Here is a 17,541-nt window from a genome sequence, read left to right on the forward strand (position 1 = left end):
TTTGTCGAGTAATCACAAACAGTGATACGAAGATGTTTGTGACTTCTTTATCTTGCCTATCGGAGAACTCTCACGATCTCAAGCCAATCAAAGATTGTACTCGTACGATAGAAGATGCAAGATCAGATCACACAACTACGATAAAAGTAGTATCAGTCTGGATTCACAATCCCAATGAAGTCTTTAAGTCGTTAACCTGGTTTTAGAGAAGAAAACCAAAGGTTAAAGGAGAATCGACTCTAGCGAGCACACTAGTATCACACAGACGTGTGAGGATTAGTTTTGCACAATACTAGATGTCTCCTTTATATAGTCTTCAAATCAGGATTTTACCTTAGTTACAATGCAATCCATATTCACCGTTAGATTCAAGCAAATATTTCTCAACCTTTAGATCGAAAACTTAGCTTGTCACACACACTTGGGTAAACGTTCACTGGGTTTGTGAAAACCATGCCCAAACGTGTACGTGTATGTTGGTTCAACATAGTAACCCAAAAGGTCAACCATATGAGCATTTCATATTAACCTAGTTCTTTTTCACCATAACTAGTTCAATTGAATCAAATGAACTAGTTAGAGAGTTGTTCAATTGCTATGAGATCTTATGTAACTACACAAGACACAATTGAAACAAAGATGATTCGATTCGATGAATCGGCTCATGAACTTTATAGCCACGGTTTGCATAAAACATTCCTTAGTAATTTAAGTTTCATCTTCGTAGCACATCTTTAGATCATAACCACTTAAGCTCACAAACAAGTTCGCGGACTTAAGGCAATCGGCAGAGTTTTCCAAACTCAGCAGAAAATCTCGGCAAAGAGACTTCCGCCATTTCGCGGACTAAACATGCAACGAGTTTTTGGAAAATCCCAGCAGAAATTATCGGTAATAGAACTTCCGTCAGTTCGCGGACTGAGTTTGCGGACTGGGTTCGCGGACTTGGCAAAGCAAATTCCCCCGGTTTCTCTCAATCAACAAAGTTCGAAAACTTCGGATTAAGGAATACATGGTAATGTAACCTAAACTCTCATTCCAATCATTGAGACATTCTCAGAGGATGTTATATAGCCGTTATTCACAGACCGTTTCACGTCAGAGCAATTCTCAAAGTAATTAAAACTTTTCATGACTTTCGTCACTAGGTGACGATAAACTTGATCAAAGAGAAACGCTTTACCAACACATGATTTCGAGAAAAAAATAAGTAGTGAATACTCAGATCGAAATGTCAAATGTGTATGATCCAGTCTATATAACATACGAATTTTTGTCTCATAAGAATTAGGAGATAGAATCGATAGACTTTTGAGTGATAGATAAGTTCAAGTCTCCACATACCTTTTTGTTGATGAAGTTCCACGGTTCCTTCTATAGATCTTCGTCGTTGTATGATGAATCTCCATGAATTCCTTGAGCTCAACTACACTTTTCTATCCTAGTCCGAGACTTAGCTATGTAGACTAGAAATGAAGACTCATAGTTTTGATCACTAACTTTGACAAACATGCTTGATATAGCAACACATGCGAGGTCGACCGAGCTATGCTCTAACAAGTAGGACACACTAAAAAGTGGTGTCCTGATTCAAAGATACCAGTTTCCAAGAGTTCCCCTAATATAGACTTTAAAGCGTAAGTTGCTTTAGGTGTAAGCTAAGATAGCTTTGGAACCAAGCAAACAATATTAACCGTTAGATGAAAGCTTTGAATATTAATCACATAAAAAAGATATACATTCTGGTTAGGGAAACCTTAACCGAATCGTATATAAGTACTATGTCCAACAAGGTTAGCCGAAACTAGCCGATTTGAACTTTAAAGCTTAACACTCATTTTCACGCTCACTAAGACATTAATATTGAGTCACAATTATGTGATCAAATGAGTCTAGTGTTAATTAGAGAATTTTTCAAATGCAAATCATTTCATAGAAATAATTTAGTCGCAATTGAACCACAATCGACATAATTTGTAGATGTACAAGGTACAAATACTTGAACCTTTCGTGAGTCGGCTGAGTCAACATTACACGGACCGGTTTGCATACCGATTTCCAGAGTCCACGAAACTTTTTCAGTTCACGTAACAGTTTGCAAACTTATTAACAATTCAAAGTAGAGTCTGCTGAAATTTTTCAGTTCACGTACCGGTTTGACTTTTTACCGAGTTCCGGAGTTCTCAGAACTTTTTCAGTTCATGTACCGGTTTGGGTACTTAACTGGTTCTAGAATATAAAACTGTATTGGCTCGCATAACGGTTTAATACATTAACCTGGTTCCCTTGCCACAATTCCAAAATGGTTTGTATACTAATGTACATACCTATACGGATCACGAAACAAATAGATTTTTCCATGATATGCAGACGAGTATGCGTATCACACAAATCTGAAAGTCGATATATATCTACTCCGCTACGTGTACAAGTACATGTAATACGGCTTCAGAATATAAGAGTTTTCTCAGTTTGTAAGACTGATAACACTGTCTTGTATTCCGAACATAGTAGTTTATATTTCTATAAATCAATTCGAAACATTTCTGAATAACATCAATGACACATATCACTACACCATGCTATTTTCGAATGATAAACTTGAGTCATGATTTAGTTCCGAACAATAAATTATTCTCCACCAAATTTGATCAAGTATGAACAAATATTCATTAATATTAGTCATTATATTTCGAGAAATTCGTAAACTAAATAATTAGTTCTCAACTCGAAATTATTGTTTATGCCAGGTAATCTAACTAGTTATGAGATAATCGTCTCAAGGATAGAAAAGTGAATATAACTTGAGAAATAGGCGGTTCAGTCTTCACTTACCTTTTGTTGATGAAGTTCTCCAAAAGCTTCGGTTGGTCTTCGCGTTCAAACGGTAGAACACAAATGATGACTGGGTCGATTCTCAATTACCTCTATCCAGACCGAGACTTAACTAATTGTAGACCAGACATCAAGATATAGTTTTGATAACTAAATTTGACAACAAGCTTGATATAGAAACACTTGTGAGTTCGACCGAGCAATGTTCTAACAGTTGCATTATTATTTTACTTTCCGTTTATTGATTTGATTGACTAACGGTTGCTGAAACTTTGATTGCACCTAATTTTTTTATTCTTGAGAACTTTCTCATATGATATAAGGCTCACTCAAACTAGATCAAAGTATTGACGAGATCTTTAGAACCATTTTCGGATCTAAAGACATCTTGTGATAATTCATCGTTAACAGACTCCATTCTGTGTGTGGTTGATCACAAGAGGATCCATGTTGTGTTCTGCAGGTTATTATTGAAGACAAACGAAGATCTAAAGACGATAAAGTTTTTTCTTATTAGTTTTATTATCTTGTGAATTGTGTGCACAAACCTTGATCAGTTTGGATCCAACTAGAATCGTGTTTATCTTGAATAGACTTGACTGGCTAGTTGCGTGAGATCGCCATCACCTTATAGTTTCTCTTTGAGATCTATATTGATTACAAATCTAGGATTTTATTATTTCGGTAATCAAAGTTTAGATTGATATAACCAGACAAGGGAGTTTATTAGATTAAACATAAGAGCCTTTGTCAACGACTCATAATATCTTATTACCAAGATTGAATAGAGCGGTTACCAAACAGATTTATCCTTTACAGTTTGGAATACGATCAAAAGGATTGGTGATTCACGTGTGTGACTCTAGAATTCGAAGGTGCAGGGATACTGAGGAAACCAAGTAGCTAGGGGTATTGTACTTGGTCTCAATTATATGAAGTTGGTATTACATTTTATATAGCGGCTTAATTTTGAAAGTATTCAAAACTGGACTAGGTCCCGGTTTTTTTTTGTATTTGCGGTTTCCTCGTTAACAAAATCTTGCTGTGTCATTTACTTTATTTCCGCATTATGATTGTTATTATAATTAAGTAAATTACACACTTACGTTAATCCTAGTTACTTGATATTGACCTGTAGAGTTTCGGTAAAACAATGTACCTATTATCAGGTGATCACTTTGTTGTTGTATTGTCTCGATTTCATACCATAGATGATCATACAAAGTGAATACCATAGTTGTCGTATTGTCTCGACTTTTTCCATAGACGATCACACTTGGTATCAGACTTGTAGGTTGATATTTAAAAGACTGTGGTGTATTTGGGAACCCTCGTCTTTTCAGAAGCCATCTAGTTTAGTTTGGTTAATGAGAAATATCACCCTTAACTATTGAAAAAGTGGGGGTACAATAACCTCACCCAATATTTCGATTAGCAATCTGTATGGACAAACTCCAATGTACTTTCAAGAGAATCAACTAGACTCAATCTTAATAAAGTATATCAAAGAGTTAATATCTCTCTTTCTCGATTCAATTCTTAATCAATCAAATGATAATCCGCGAGTCTAATTGAATACAAGAGAAATCACTTGAGCGGTACCAAAGACCAATGTTCAAGTATCAATCAATTTCAATCAACAACCAAAGGTCGTATTTCCAATTGATTGATTCTAAAGAACAACCTATGATATTTTAATTAGATAACAAAATTTAATACGGAATAGAAATAACACAGACACCAGAATTTTGTTAACGAGGAAACTGTAAATGCATAAAAACCACGGGACCTAGTCCAGATTGAACACACACTGTATTAAGCCGCTAAATACACTATCCTACTACAAACTAACTTCGGTATGGATTGTAGTTGAACCCCAATCAATCTCATAATGATCCAAGGTATAGTTATGCTCCTACGTCTCTGATCCCAGCAGGATACTACGCACTTTATTCCCTTAGCTGATCTCACCCACAACTAAGAGTTGCTACGACCCAAAGTCGAAGACTTTAATAAATAAAACTGTATCACACAGAAAAGTCTACAGGAATAGATAAATCTGTCTCCCACAAAAATACCTACAAGTTTTTATTCCGTCTTTTGATAAATCAAGGTGAACATGAACCAATTGATAAACCGGAGAACAACCTAGTATTATCAATCACCTCACAATAATCTTAATCGACTTGGCGAAAGAAGATATTGTGGAATCACAAACGATGAGACGAAGATGTTTGTGATTACTTTTGTATCTTGCCTATAGGAGATATAAATCTCAATCCAATCGTTACGATTTTACTCAAAACGATAGAAGATGCAAGATCAGATCACACAACTACGATAAAGTAGTATCAGTCTGTCTTCACAATCCTAATGAAGTCTTTAAGTCGTTAACCTGGTTTTTAAGAAGAAACCTAAGGTTAAAGGAGAATCGAATCTAGATAATACAACTAATATCACACAAGAGGTGTGGGGATTAGGTTCCCAGTTGCTAGAGTTCTCCCTTATATAGTCTTTCAAATCAGGGTTTTCAATCAATGTTAGCTTGGTAACAAAGCATTCAATATTCAAACCTGATTAGATTCAAGCTAATATCTTTCAACCGTTAGATCGAAAACTTAGCTTGTTATACACAAATGAAATGTACTATTTTGGGTTTATGTAATCGTACCCAAACATGAACATTTTTTGGTTCAACAATAGTTAACCAATGGTTAGCCATATGAGCACTTTCATATCAACCATGTTCTTCTTCACCATAACTAGTTCAAATGACTCAAATGAACTAGTTAGAGAGTTGTTCAATTGCAAGGAAATCTTCTGTAACTACACAAGACACAATCGAAGCAAAAACAATTTGATTCACTCGGTTCATGAACTATATAGCCATGGTTTTCATTTAGCATTCATTAGTTAATATAAATAAGTTCACAAACAATCGTCTTTAGATATAACCAGCTTAAGTTCGCAGACTTAGTTCGCGGACTTAAGTTCCCGGAAGGAGTTCTCAAACTCCAGCAGATATTCTCGGATTGAGAACTTCCGCCAGTTCGCGGACTGAGTTCACGGCTCTTGTTCCGGTTCTCTTGATCAACAAAGTTCGCAAACTTCGGTTCAAGGAAAGGGGACTTATACATATATGTGTTGCCACACAATGCTTATATCCATCATTGGTTATATAATCTAAACTCTCATTTCAATCATTGAAACATTCTTAGAGGACATTATATAGTTGTTATTCACAAACCATTTTTCGTCAATCAATTTTCAAAGTGATTGTAACATATCGTGACTTTCTTCACTAGGTAAAGATGAACTTGGCCAAAGAAAAAGCTTACCAAGACATATTTCGAGAAATAGATAGGCGAGATAAACTCGGCTCGAAATAGAAAATGTGTATAATCAAAGTCTATATAGCAAAACGACTTTTGTCTCAGAATAGGAGATAGAGTAGATATACTTTTGAGTTATAGATAAGTTCAAGTCTCCACATACCTTTTAGTCGATGAAGATCCACCAGTTCCTTGAGTAGCCCTTCGTCTTGTATGATGATTGCCATGGAGTTCTTGAGATCAACTACACTTTCTATCCTAGTCCAAGACTTAGCTATAGTAGACTAGAAATCAAGACTTATAGTTTTGATCATTAACATTGACAAACATGCTTGAGATAACAACACATGCGAGTTAAACCGAGTAATGCTCTAACAACTATGTTGTCGTGGAAGGTGATAACGTTATTTTCTCAGTATGAGTTGGAAATATTGAAATTATTTTCTTTTGTTGATTGACAACCAAATGTTATCTAGTGCACTTTTTTTTTTTGAAAGAAAAGACTCCTGAATGAAGGGAGCCATTCATTTGGACATTCACTACGTAAAGGTGAGTAAACATGGTTCTTTAAGTTCATGGTTCTTGATGGTTCTTTATGTAGTATAAGTTATCTTATTCATGCTTCTGATATTTGTCTGCATAACCCAAATGGTACTCATCCTCATTGGTTACTTGTTTATTTGGATCATTAATTAGTTACGTGGTGTGGTGCAAAATTCGCAGAAATGGTGGAGGCTCTTTACAATATGAACAAGGTAATCTTGATCATTTACCCTAACTTGAGGGTAGCCTGGTATTCTTCAATTCTTTGTTCTGTAGGTTTTATGTCTTATGAATTACTTAAACTGTGCTAGGTTTTACAATGTAACTCTAAACTCTAAAACGACTTCTCTTTTGTTTTTACTTTTCCTTCAGAGCTTTTTCTACAAGGAAGATCTATCACTCGCTTTAGTGATCGAGTAGATTCCTTGTTCCATTTTCTCTATTTTTAATCGTGTTAATTGTTATATACTTGGGTTTTGTTTGCAGCTTAGGGATGGAGTCATGGATCTGATTTGAGCTAGTTTATCAGAAGATGAAGTCATAGATGGTAAAGTCTTACTTTCATGTGTTGAAACTTTATGCTTCTGTTGACCAAGGCAAGCAGTTCTTCCAACAAGCTATGCTAGGACATGCGGCCCTGGTAGAAAGGGATGTCATATTAATTTGTCGTTTCAATAGTAGACCAGAAAGACACCAAATTCTCCTTTAGGTGCTTCAACTGCGGTATAGGTAGAAGGAGCTGGTACGGAAAAACCTTTTGTATAAGGCTCGAAATGGTGAATTAAGGATTTCATGGATAGGTTCACTCGACTTCGTGATAGAGGACATAGCTTAAGATCTTCGGCTTAGATCATCCCACTAGGCATTTGATTAGGACATTGCACAATGATCCGAACACTTTGACGCATCTCTTCGATACGGATACAGTAACAATCATAGCGATCTCCCCTGGTACCTACTGGTACGTCAGGATCCGATTGGTCATGAACATCGTAAGGTGCTGCTCTTCTCGAATCCCAGCATACCCCTGAACCTCTTAACATTACACCACTGAACCTAACTTAGTATTAGAAGTTTTTCAGACTTGGAACTCCCATTATTTAGTTGAAATTGTAAACTGAATTCGCTTTTCAATATAAATTGAGTTTTAAAGTCACTATTGTTAATACCAGAATTCTCGTTAGGTGCTACCCGTCCTAATGCACCAAGATGACCTCACTTTTCTTAGAATGGTATGAGAGAGAGTTGTCTTTCCATTGTACCTTTTCCTTTCTTATATAGACTTTCCAAAAGCGCCTTCTTTTTATGACATCTTGCCATGTGTCCTAAACCTCCTTAATTACTATTAATGCCACCCCTTCTCTAATATGACCTTCTTCTTTCTTGTTAATCCCTTCATTGTCCCTTCCATCTTATGGATACTTCCTTGGTGGACTTGGGCCTCAATCCCCAAGTCCTCATGTTTTGTGTGACCTTTCCCTTCTTTGGGGCACCCCATCCTAGTTAAGGAAAATTATTTTTCATGTATCAACAACTATCAATTTAATTTTTCTTGAATTCAGTTTTGAAGTCACTATTAATTCAAATGTGGTTCAACTTTTAGCGTTTGATTCAGTTGAATTAGCTTTGGTCAGTTGAATCAGCTTTGAATTCAGCTGAATCAATATCAACTTTTTCTTTTATGACATATTGTTGAAGGCAATGGTTTATTTTAAAGAATTCAACCTTTGCCAGCCAGAGTCGTTTTGGAAAGAGCCATTTCTAGATTACTGAACACTCATTTTTAGTGATATTACATCTTATCCTGACAGTTTTTTAATGGGGCATTTTACCCATTACCCCTTTGTTTTATTATGGTTTTGATATGTTGCTCTTGTGCATCTTCGTTGCTTAAAGTGCCGACCATGTAATAAGACATTAAATAAGATTTGTCAGCTGATAGTATCTGACCTAGAGTCTACCCCCTTGATTATTAGCTCCCTAGCAATCTAACTCCGTCCGTTTGTAATAAATCTTAATGACGTCCGCATAAGACTTAATACAAACGTGCCACTCACAAGACTTAATATAAGTCTTAATGACGTCCGTTTGTAATAAGTCTTGTGAGTGTCGGTTGCTCAATAATTTGATTTGAGTTACTGTCCATCTACAATCTCAAAACTTATATATGATAGGGATGTAAATTGTTGGACAAATTTCATCCTTCGAACTACTTTTATCTGGAAATTAATGTCTGGCAAAATTCATTACTGAATTCTGACCCGGTAGAACGTACGTGCATGTAAACAATTACAACCACAAGTGTGCTTAACAAAGAAGAACCGCATGTATTACCTAACATTACAGTTGCAGTGCAATCAATAGTAGAGCTTGTCTAGTCGAACCTGCATGCACACGTTAGATCTGCATATCGAAATAAATCTAAGATGCATGTGAGCATGTCCAACTGGATCGGATTCCATAAATTTGGTGGGGCATGAACCATCAATCCCCGCGAACTGACGACCCTCGTATATTAATAACGGAAAATGGTTTATTTGTCCAAATATTTTTAAATCACGATTCAAATGGACAAGTAAAAAATAGTTTGGGTGAAATGGCCAAAAAAAAAATAGTAAGGATGAAACCAGTTTCATCCTAGCTTAAATTTAAAAAATAGTAAGGATGAAACTGGATACATCCTGTGTAAATTAAAAATAAGAAAAAATATTTGAAAATGGGCACGATGAAACTAGTTACATCCTGCCTATATATTTTTACATTTTTGTCCATTTAAAAAGTATCAAAATCTAACTGTCCATTTCATCCAGGAATTATTGATTTTGGTCTTTTTAACCAATTTTGTGTATTAATAATGTAAGTGACACGGCTGTATTTGAAAACGCACATAGAATCTGCTGGTTAAAATGCATGCCACGGACTCGATATCGAATTATGTACGAATTTTGGTAAATTAAATACGAAGTTAGTTGGATTGTTTGATCAGGTAATCACAAGAGGGGTTAACTATAGGTCGAATATTCTTAGCTAATGAATGTCATTTAATACCTTCAGCCATTAAAAGACAGACGCTTTCATCAGCTATATAATTTCCGAACTTGTATACGCTGTCTTTAAGCCCAAAGTTATTTTTTCTGTCAAAACAAAAGAAAAACTCATCATATAGAAAAGCAATCCACCATGTCAACCCAACAACAACAACAACAAGATGGTCATATAATAATGTTTCCATTCATGTCTCATGGTCATTTCACGCGATTTATAGCCTTAGCAAAGTTTATCTCTCGAAGAAAACCCAACACTAAAATCACTATTGTTAGTACTCCTCTCAACGTCAAACACCTTCAATCAACCCTACAAACATCAGAAACCAACAGCAATATTGGTTTAGCTGAGATTCCTTTCTCTAGTACTGATCATGGCTTACCACCCAATTCTGAAAGCCTTGATTCTTTACCACCTAAGCTAATCCCAACATTCTTCTACGCATTAGAAACTCTAAAACCTTCATTCGACAATTTTATACTCGAAACCATAAGAACTGAAAAACTTGTCCCTAGTTGTATTATCTTTGATCTTTTCCTTGGTTGGGTTACAGATACTGCCAAACGTGTCGGCACGTTTAGTTTTTGTTTCCTTGATGCTGCGTATGGAGCGTCTATGTATTTCTCAATCTGTTTACATTTCCCACATCGTACAAATGATGATTCCAATGAGCTTATTGAAGAATTTCACGTACCTGAATTCCCTGATACGTGTCGATTACATTTATCTCAACTTATTCCGATGTTAAGATATTCAAACAAAGAATCCGCATTTGGTAAATTTGCTCAGAGACAGATTTCTCTTATGTTGAAATCGGATGGAATGCTTTGTAATTCTGTTGAAGAAATTGATGTTGTGGGTTTGGAAATTCTTAGAAATCTTATGGAGTCGAAACGAGTTTGGACTATCGGTCCTTTACTTCCTTCATATTTACTACACGGTCATCAAAATAAGAACAATGGGTCTGTTGTTTCACACTTTAGGAAAGAGAAAGAATTTGGGATTTCTCCAGAGAGTTGTATTGAATGGTTGAATCATCAAAAACCATCCTCAGTTCTATACATATCATTTGGTTCTCAATTTACAATTAGTGCTCCAAAAATGATGGAGTTAGCTCTGGGTTTGGAGAAGAGTGGCAAGAATTTTATATGGGTATTAAGGCCACCAAGTGGATTTGACAGTAAGTCTGAATTCAAATCGGAATGGTTGCCAGAAGGATTTGTTGAGAGAATGAATGAAACAAAAAAAGGGCTGCTGGTCAAAAAATGGGCTCCCCAGTTGGAGATATTATGTCATAGATCAACAGGGGTATTTCTTAGTCATTGCGGATGGAATTCAGTCTTAGAGAGTTTGAGTCAAGGGGTACCCATAATTGGATGGCCCTTATTTGCAGAGCAACATTATAATTCAAAGATGATCCAAGAAGAAATGGGGGTTTGTATGGAATTGGCTAGAGGAGATGAAGGCGAGCTATGCAGTGAAGATGTGAAGAAAGTAATTGAACAAGTAATGGACGGTAGTATAGGACAAGATATGAAGAACAAGGCAACCGTAATTGCAGAGAAAATTGGAACTGCAATGAGAGAATATACAGATGAAGCAGGTGGTCATCAGAAAGGGTCTTCTATTAGATCAGCTGATGAGTTTTTTGCAACTGTAAATTCTGAAAAAGTAGCTGATGTAGAAGAGCGTGCAGTAGGCTAACTTGAGGCTATAGACTGGACCAGCGAAATATAGCTCAAGAAGGATCCATTTGATGGGAAATAAGCCGATGATCAAGTTTCTCTTTAACAATTACTTCTTCGCATTTTCAGTACTTTAAATAATTTCGAATCTGCTAAAAATTGCAAATTTCGAGCATGTAGGTTTTGGATTTTTCCACCATGTCCCAAGTCTCTTTAACTCTGTCCAACTTATTGTTCCATTCAGTTTATTGGTTAATACTACCTCCGTCCCTAATTAGATAACCTAATTAAAATTTACTAGTAAATTTAGAAATGATTTATCTCTCAAACTATACAAAGGATTTTTGTAAATTTTATATCGTCGGAAAGCATTTTAAAACACCCATTTAATGAATATAAATATGGCTATCAAATTTTACACATTTTTTTATAATAATACTAATCTATAACTCCACTTATTTATGATATAGGTCATCTAATTAGGGACGGAGGAGTAAAATTTATCTTTCGTTAACTTGATATTTACTGAAGTTTTATCATTTATTTCGTACATCTTTTCCGTGAGTTAAACAAGTTACAGTACTTTTAACCTACAGTATTTGTTAATGTGAGAAGCTCTATTATGATCCAAATGTTATCTATTATTTGGACAAAGAGAAACAGGAGGGTGATGGGGGAGAAGAGAGTTAGAGATAAAGATGAAGTCATTATAGAGAGTTAGGGACTCTTATATCTCACTGGGATAATGTTATGAATAGTAATTAATCGATATTGACCTGAACTCGGACTTGTGCTGCGGGCTAAGTTCTAAAAACAAAATACGGAATAACAGAAGAACGTGTAATTATATTAAGAATATTTAGTGTAAATCTTGCTTATTAATGAGACGTCCTTGTGTCTAGTCCTATAAATAGAGGTTCTAATGTTTGTCTATCATACTTATGAATAAAATTTCTCCCTTCTTCTTCCCCTTTATTTTTTGCCTCCTTCTCCTTTTACAAGACGTTATCATGCATGTTGCTTTACCAACTAATCCATGGAAACGAAGAAGATTCTCTACATCTATATCTAACTTTTTCTTTTGGTTTGATTTTATTATTTTTCTTTTCTAATTTTTTTTTATAGGACTAACTAAGTTTTTATATTGGCTTATTTTAGGTATACGCCGTGAACTAATCTCGGCCAAGTGTAACGTATGGATTAAAGTGATAACAACCACTTAATGGTTATATACCCTAACGTAAGTGTTATTGACTGGAAAACAAATTTTTAAAAAAGCATATTTTTTGGATAGTTTCTTTAGCCACCAACATCTTCTACGGTGATGGTTTCTTGCACATGCCCGTTTATTTGGATTTAGGTGCTAGCATTTTAGTACACTTGGCGATAGATATTAAGTATATATCTATTTTTTTAATCTTTCTTTAACTTACATGGTAATTCTTTTTCTTTAAAGTATGAGTTACCAAATTTGTACGACCATATTATTTTTATGTACAGTGATCACTTCTTCTTTTATTATTCCTTTTGTAGCTAGAAGATAGAAACAAAGAGAGGAAAAGTTTTATTTCATATCTAGGGTTTACCCTTTTAGGGGGAAACCAAGTTCTTTTTTTGTTGTTCTTTCATATATTTTTCATGGGTTTTAGTAAATTCATGTTTAGCTAAACTTTCACCGGTCAGAGATGATTTCAAAGTCATGAATAATGAAATTTTAATTCTTCCTGCAAGTTTATTTCAAGTTGATTTATCTTGTCGATTATTTCTATTATTTTTATCGCCTAAGATTATTATTGGGTTGTTCAACCGGCCATCTGAATTAACCTGATAATAATTCTTTTACTAGTATTGGGATTGGTGATACGTGTAATAGTAACTCAATTCCATACACAAGCAGTACATCGCAAAAGCTGACAAAGGGATTTTGTTAAGCAATTGTGTATAAAGATGACACTAGTAAGAAGACCGAGCTTATGCGTCTGATGCTAGAATCAACTTAATTAACAAACCATAATGCATTCGACTGGGTTACACCTTGAGAGCTTATTCATGGTGGCTCGGATGGATAGAATCTGGTAGTCGAGCACTTCCGTATCCAGTGACAACATGAACTCTGGGGATAACAGAGCTTATTGCTATTCTACGGTTGGTGACAATAGAAATTTTATAAGAGATAAACAAGTACTTTTATTAAGTTTCTGTTCAGTGATGAAGAATGATTCCTTAATCATCTTTGCTTTCTTTATTATCTTTTTATTTTACTCAAACAAACCCCCCTCTGTGTTTTCCTTTTATTGCAATTTTGCTGATCAAATAACAACCTATCAATTACACAGCTCTCCGTGGGAACGATCCTTACTACCGCTATATTACCAGTTAATTAGTGGGAAATATCTTAATTAATCTTAATTAATTTGTTGTGGTTACGACACGCATCAACACCCTTCCCAATTGGCATCTGAATAGGAAATAAGATCAGTGTTAGTATGAAAGTGTAAGAAAGACCATACCCGGCAGTGTGATTCATATAGCGTATGATCCTCTTTGTGGCGGAAAGATGAGATTCCTTTAGATTTGCCTGAAACCTAGCACAACAACCAACACTAAAAGCAATGTCAAGTCTCGTGGCAGTGAGATACAAAAGACTTCCAATAATAGATCGATAAAGCTTTTGATCCACATTTACACATTTCTCATCTCTATGTAGTTTACCCGTGCTAGGCATAGGAGTAAGTCTTGAGATAAGTAAATTCCATCCTTGTGTTGTTGAATTTGTAAACCCAAAAAGAATTTTAATTTACCAACGTTGCTCATTTCAAACTCCTTACCAAGAGAAACTTCAAAATCTTTTGCAAGTTTCTCCAATGTTGATCCACAAATGATATCATCTACATAAACTTGAGCAATTATAACATCTTTCCCACTCCATTTGGTAAACAATGTTTTATCATCTCCACCTCTTGAAAAACCTTTCCTAAGAAGAGAAGTAGTTAGTTTTTCAAACCAGGCACGAGGTGCTTGTTTTAACCCGTACAATGCCTTGTTAAGTTTAAGTACATGATCGGGAAAATCAGGGTTTTAAAACCCTTAGGTTGAGCGACATAGACTTCTTCTTTTAAGTTTCCATTTAGGAAGGCAGATTTAATGTCCATCTGAAACAGCTTAACCTTAAGAAAACAAGCATGAGCTTGGACTCAAGACGTGCCACAGGAGCAAAGGTTTCTTCAACGTCGATCCCTTCAATCTGTGAATATCCTTGAGCGACAAGTCTAGCTTTGTTTCTGATAGTGGTGTCAAATTCATCAGACTTGTTTTTAAATATCCATTTGGTACCAACAATATTTATATTTGGGGGACAAGATACGAGTTTCCGTACATTCTTCATAAGTTTTCAACTTCACTGGAGAAATCATCATTCCCGTATGAAATGAAGTGTGTAAGTAATATGGTGAAGTTAAATCAACTTTCCTTTCATGTTGGGAAGAGAATTGCTTTCCAGTCATAAAGTTAATCCTTTGAATAGATCAGATTGTTATTAGTTAAGTCTTTCTAGGATCTGATACCATGTTAATGTTTGCGGACATTCAACTCAAAATCAATTGGCGATGAATAGGATGACCCTTTCATATTATATTTTAAGTTCATTATGCAGATACTAGCGGTGTAGGACCATTGTCCTTTCACACAAACCATTATCACTTTATCTAAAAATACATGTATATTGATTTTATCTACAAACAAAAATAAAGAACTCATACATGTACATTTATGATTTGGCTCATGAATTAATAGTTTTAAAATTTTGTGTTGTATGTAATTTTTATTACATGATTTTTATCACCTGCTCGAAGGCTCATGAATCACGAATAGTAGGAGTATTTACCCAATTCCCACTTTTTTTTATACGGCTTCCAAGAAAAAAACAACAGGTGGAGAATTAAAGAAGAAGTAGTGTTTTAGACGATTATAAACGAGTGATAATTCACTAGAACAATAAGTTACAAGCTTAATAAAAACAATTATACTAAATTTAACTTACTAGAACACTAACTAACTTGAACACCATTAAATAGATTTGAGAAAATGCTGAATTAAATAGATTTAAGACAAGAAATGATGGATACAAATTCGAGATAACATAGATTTAAGAACATGCTGGATGTACGACAAGAAATGATCGTCCATTTTCCATCAGAATAGACTACTGTTCAGCTGTTTTACGACAATTGGTTCTTGAGTCTACAAATAGAACATTGCACCTTGCACGGTCACCTGCATCACTTACATTTTGATTGAAAAAACGTTACATGTGAAAATGGAAGAACAATACGGATAGGAGAAAGCAGTAGAGAAACAATTACTGAATACATCATTATTTGAGATCTTATAAGAAAAGGTTAAAATAAGAAGGCTTCCATGAATTCAGCATCATTTTCCAGAGCCTCAAAAACCTCAATTGGAAGGCTGATACCAATGTCAATACTTCCTTCATCTGGTCCTTCATCCACAGTTGTCATTCCATTTGATTTTCCACGGATACCGGTTCTCATGGCAATAGGTCGACCCCAACCAAAATCGTTTCCATACATGTTGAATCTATGGGAACTCCTCGTTCGTAGAGCCTTCTTTGTAATTCCTGCCTCGTCACTTATGATAAAAGGTTTCTTTGTCATCCTTTCGAATTCACTTCTAATCCTTCCATCATTATTAGAGTTAGCAACCTCATTCAGTAATGAAGCTAGGAACCCAAATCCCCTCTGGAGCACCTCGTCGTCCTTTGCTGTTATCACTACCAAGGATCCTGAGTTACCAAAGTAAGCTTCTGGCAAGGGTGGAATCAACTTACTTCTGTTATTTGTCACAAATCCAAACAAAGTCTTTTCATTTTCGTCAGAAGTGCTATCTATGATAGTTCTAGCACGTAATACAGCTATCCAAAGGTGAGCCAATACAGCTTGTAATGAAGAGATTACTGCTGTATTTTGTTTTGTTACAGAAATTATTTCAGAATTCGCCCTAGCCTTTAATTTTGCAATGTTTTCTTTAGTAAAATGGAAACATTTCTCTACATGACCCTTAAACACCAAATCTTTAGTATTACATATATTCATTCCTGCCAAAAATTCATCAGCCACGGAGAACGGAAGACGGATGGGGCAATCTGTATCCTTGATAAACCAACGCTCAAAGACCGGATGAGGACAAGGAGTATGATTATCAGAAGATCTAGAAATCTCAGACCACAAATTAATAAAATTCCAAAATGTTGTACCATCAACAACAGAATGGTTTACACTACACCCCATGAACACACCGTCTAGAAGTTCAGTTATTTGTATAGAGAGTAAAGGATGTGACTGACCTTCGTAGTTTCTTACCCCATTGAGGGAAAACAATGGATCTATTACGCTTGCAGGAACGTAGGTCTGAGCGACGATTTCCTTCACTGATATGTCTGCAGTGGCATGAATGATCTCTGCACCCTCAAAGTTGCAGTTGATATAGACCGAGAACGTGTTATCATCTTCATTATTTTGGATGCCAAGACGACCAGCTAGAGGAGAGAAATGATCAAGTGTATGTGACAAAGAACTAATCATGTTACTGATAACATCATTGTTTGTCTTTTCATCTTCATCTTTTCGCCCGGGAAATGATTGTTGTGACTTAGCAAAGAGAAGACCCTGTTGCCAATATACTTGCCGCAAAAATACTATATCCCATGGATTTAAATCAATCCGCTTAAAGTTATCGGTAGATTTTTGGATGTAACTTGCCGGCCTTACTTTTGTTGTAGAGATACGACGAACTTCGGCAACACTCATTTTGCGACCACGCACACACTCCCTTTAAGAATTACTCCTTGAAAGCTATAATGTCATACTCTAACACAACCCTGATGAATATATATATATATATAAAATATCTGAAATGAAACCTTATACCAGATTTTAATCAATGAACTTAAATGCCAACTACCATTCCATGATGGCACTTCTTAGCACATGGCATGCGCATTGGTCTCTCCTCTTTTTTTGTGGTGAAATGAGAAACTAAGACGTAGGCATTATTTATCCTTTTACTTTGGCAGCTAAGAAAGA

The 17,541-nt window shown here is 35.4% G+C and overlaps 2 protein-coding genes across 2 annotated transcripts; one reads left to right on the forward strand and one right to left on the reverse strand.

Annotated features, from left to right (window-relative positions):
- Positions 1–9,804: 9,804 nt before the first annotated feature.
- Positions 9,805–11,683, forward strand: LOC113313984 (crocetin glucosyltransferase 3-like). The gene has a single exon (XM_026562758.1). It carries the CDS (start codon positions 9,891–9,893, stop codon positions 11,457–11,459), a length of 1,569 nt encoding a protein of 522 aa, XP_026418543.1. The 5' UTR covers positions 9,805–9,890; the 3' UTR covers positions 11,460–11,683.
- Positions 11,684–15,837: 4,154 nt separating this feature from the next.
- LOC113311434 (protein ENHANCED PSEUDOMONAS SUSCEPTIBILTY 1-like) lies at positions 15,838–17,265 on the reverse strand. The gene has a single exon (XM_026560273.1). The coding sequence runs from the start codon at positions 17,263–17,265 to the stop codon at positions 15,838–15,840; it is 1,428 nt and encodes a 475-aa protein (XP_026416058.1).
- Between the last annotated feature and the right edge of the window lie 276 nt (positions 17,266–17,541).

Source organism: Papaver somniferum, chromosome 9 (genome assembly GCF_003573695.1).
Source record: "Papaver somniferum cultivar HN1 chromosome 9, ASM357369v1, whole genome shotgun sequence".
Classification (NCBI taxonomy): domain Eukaryota; kingdom Viridiplantae; phylum Streptophyta; class Magnoliopsida; order Ranunculales; family Papaveraceae; genus Papaver; species Papaver somniferum.

Bases quoted from the DNA above. Each gene is read 5' to 3' on its own strand.
- LOC113313984 (XM_026562758.1), top strand. From the start codon at position 9,891: ATGTCAACCCAACAACAACAACAACAAGATGGTCATATAATAATGTTT.
- LOC113311434 (XM_026560273.1), bottom strand. From the start codon at position 17,265: ATGAGTGTTGCCGAAGTTCGTCGTATCTCTACAACAAAAGTAAGGCCG.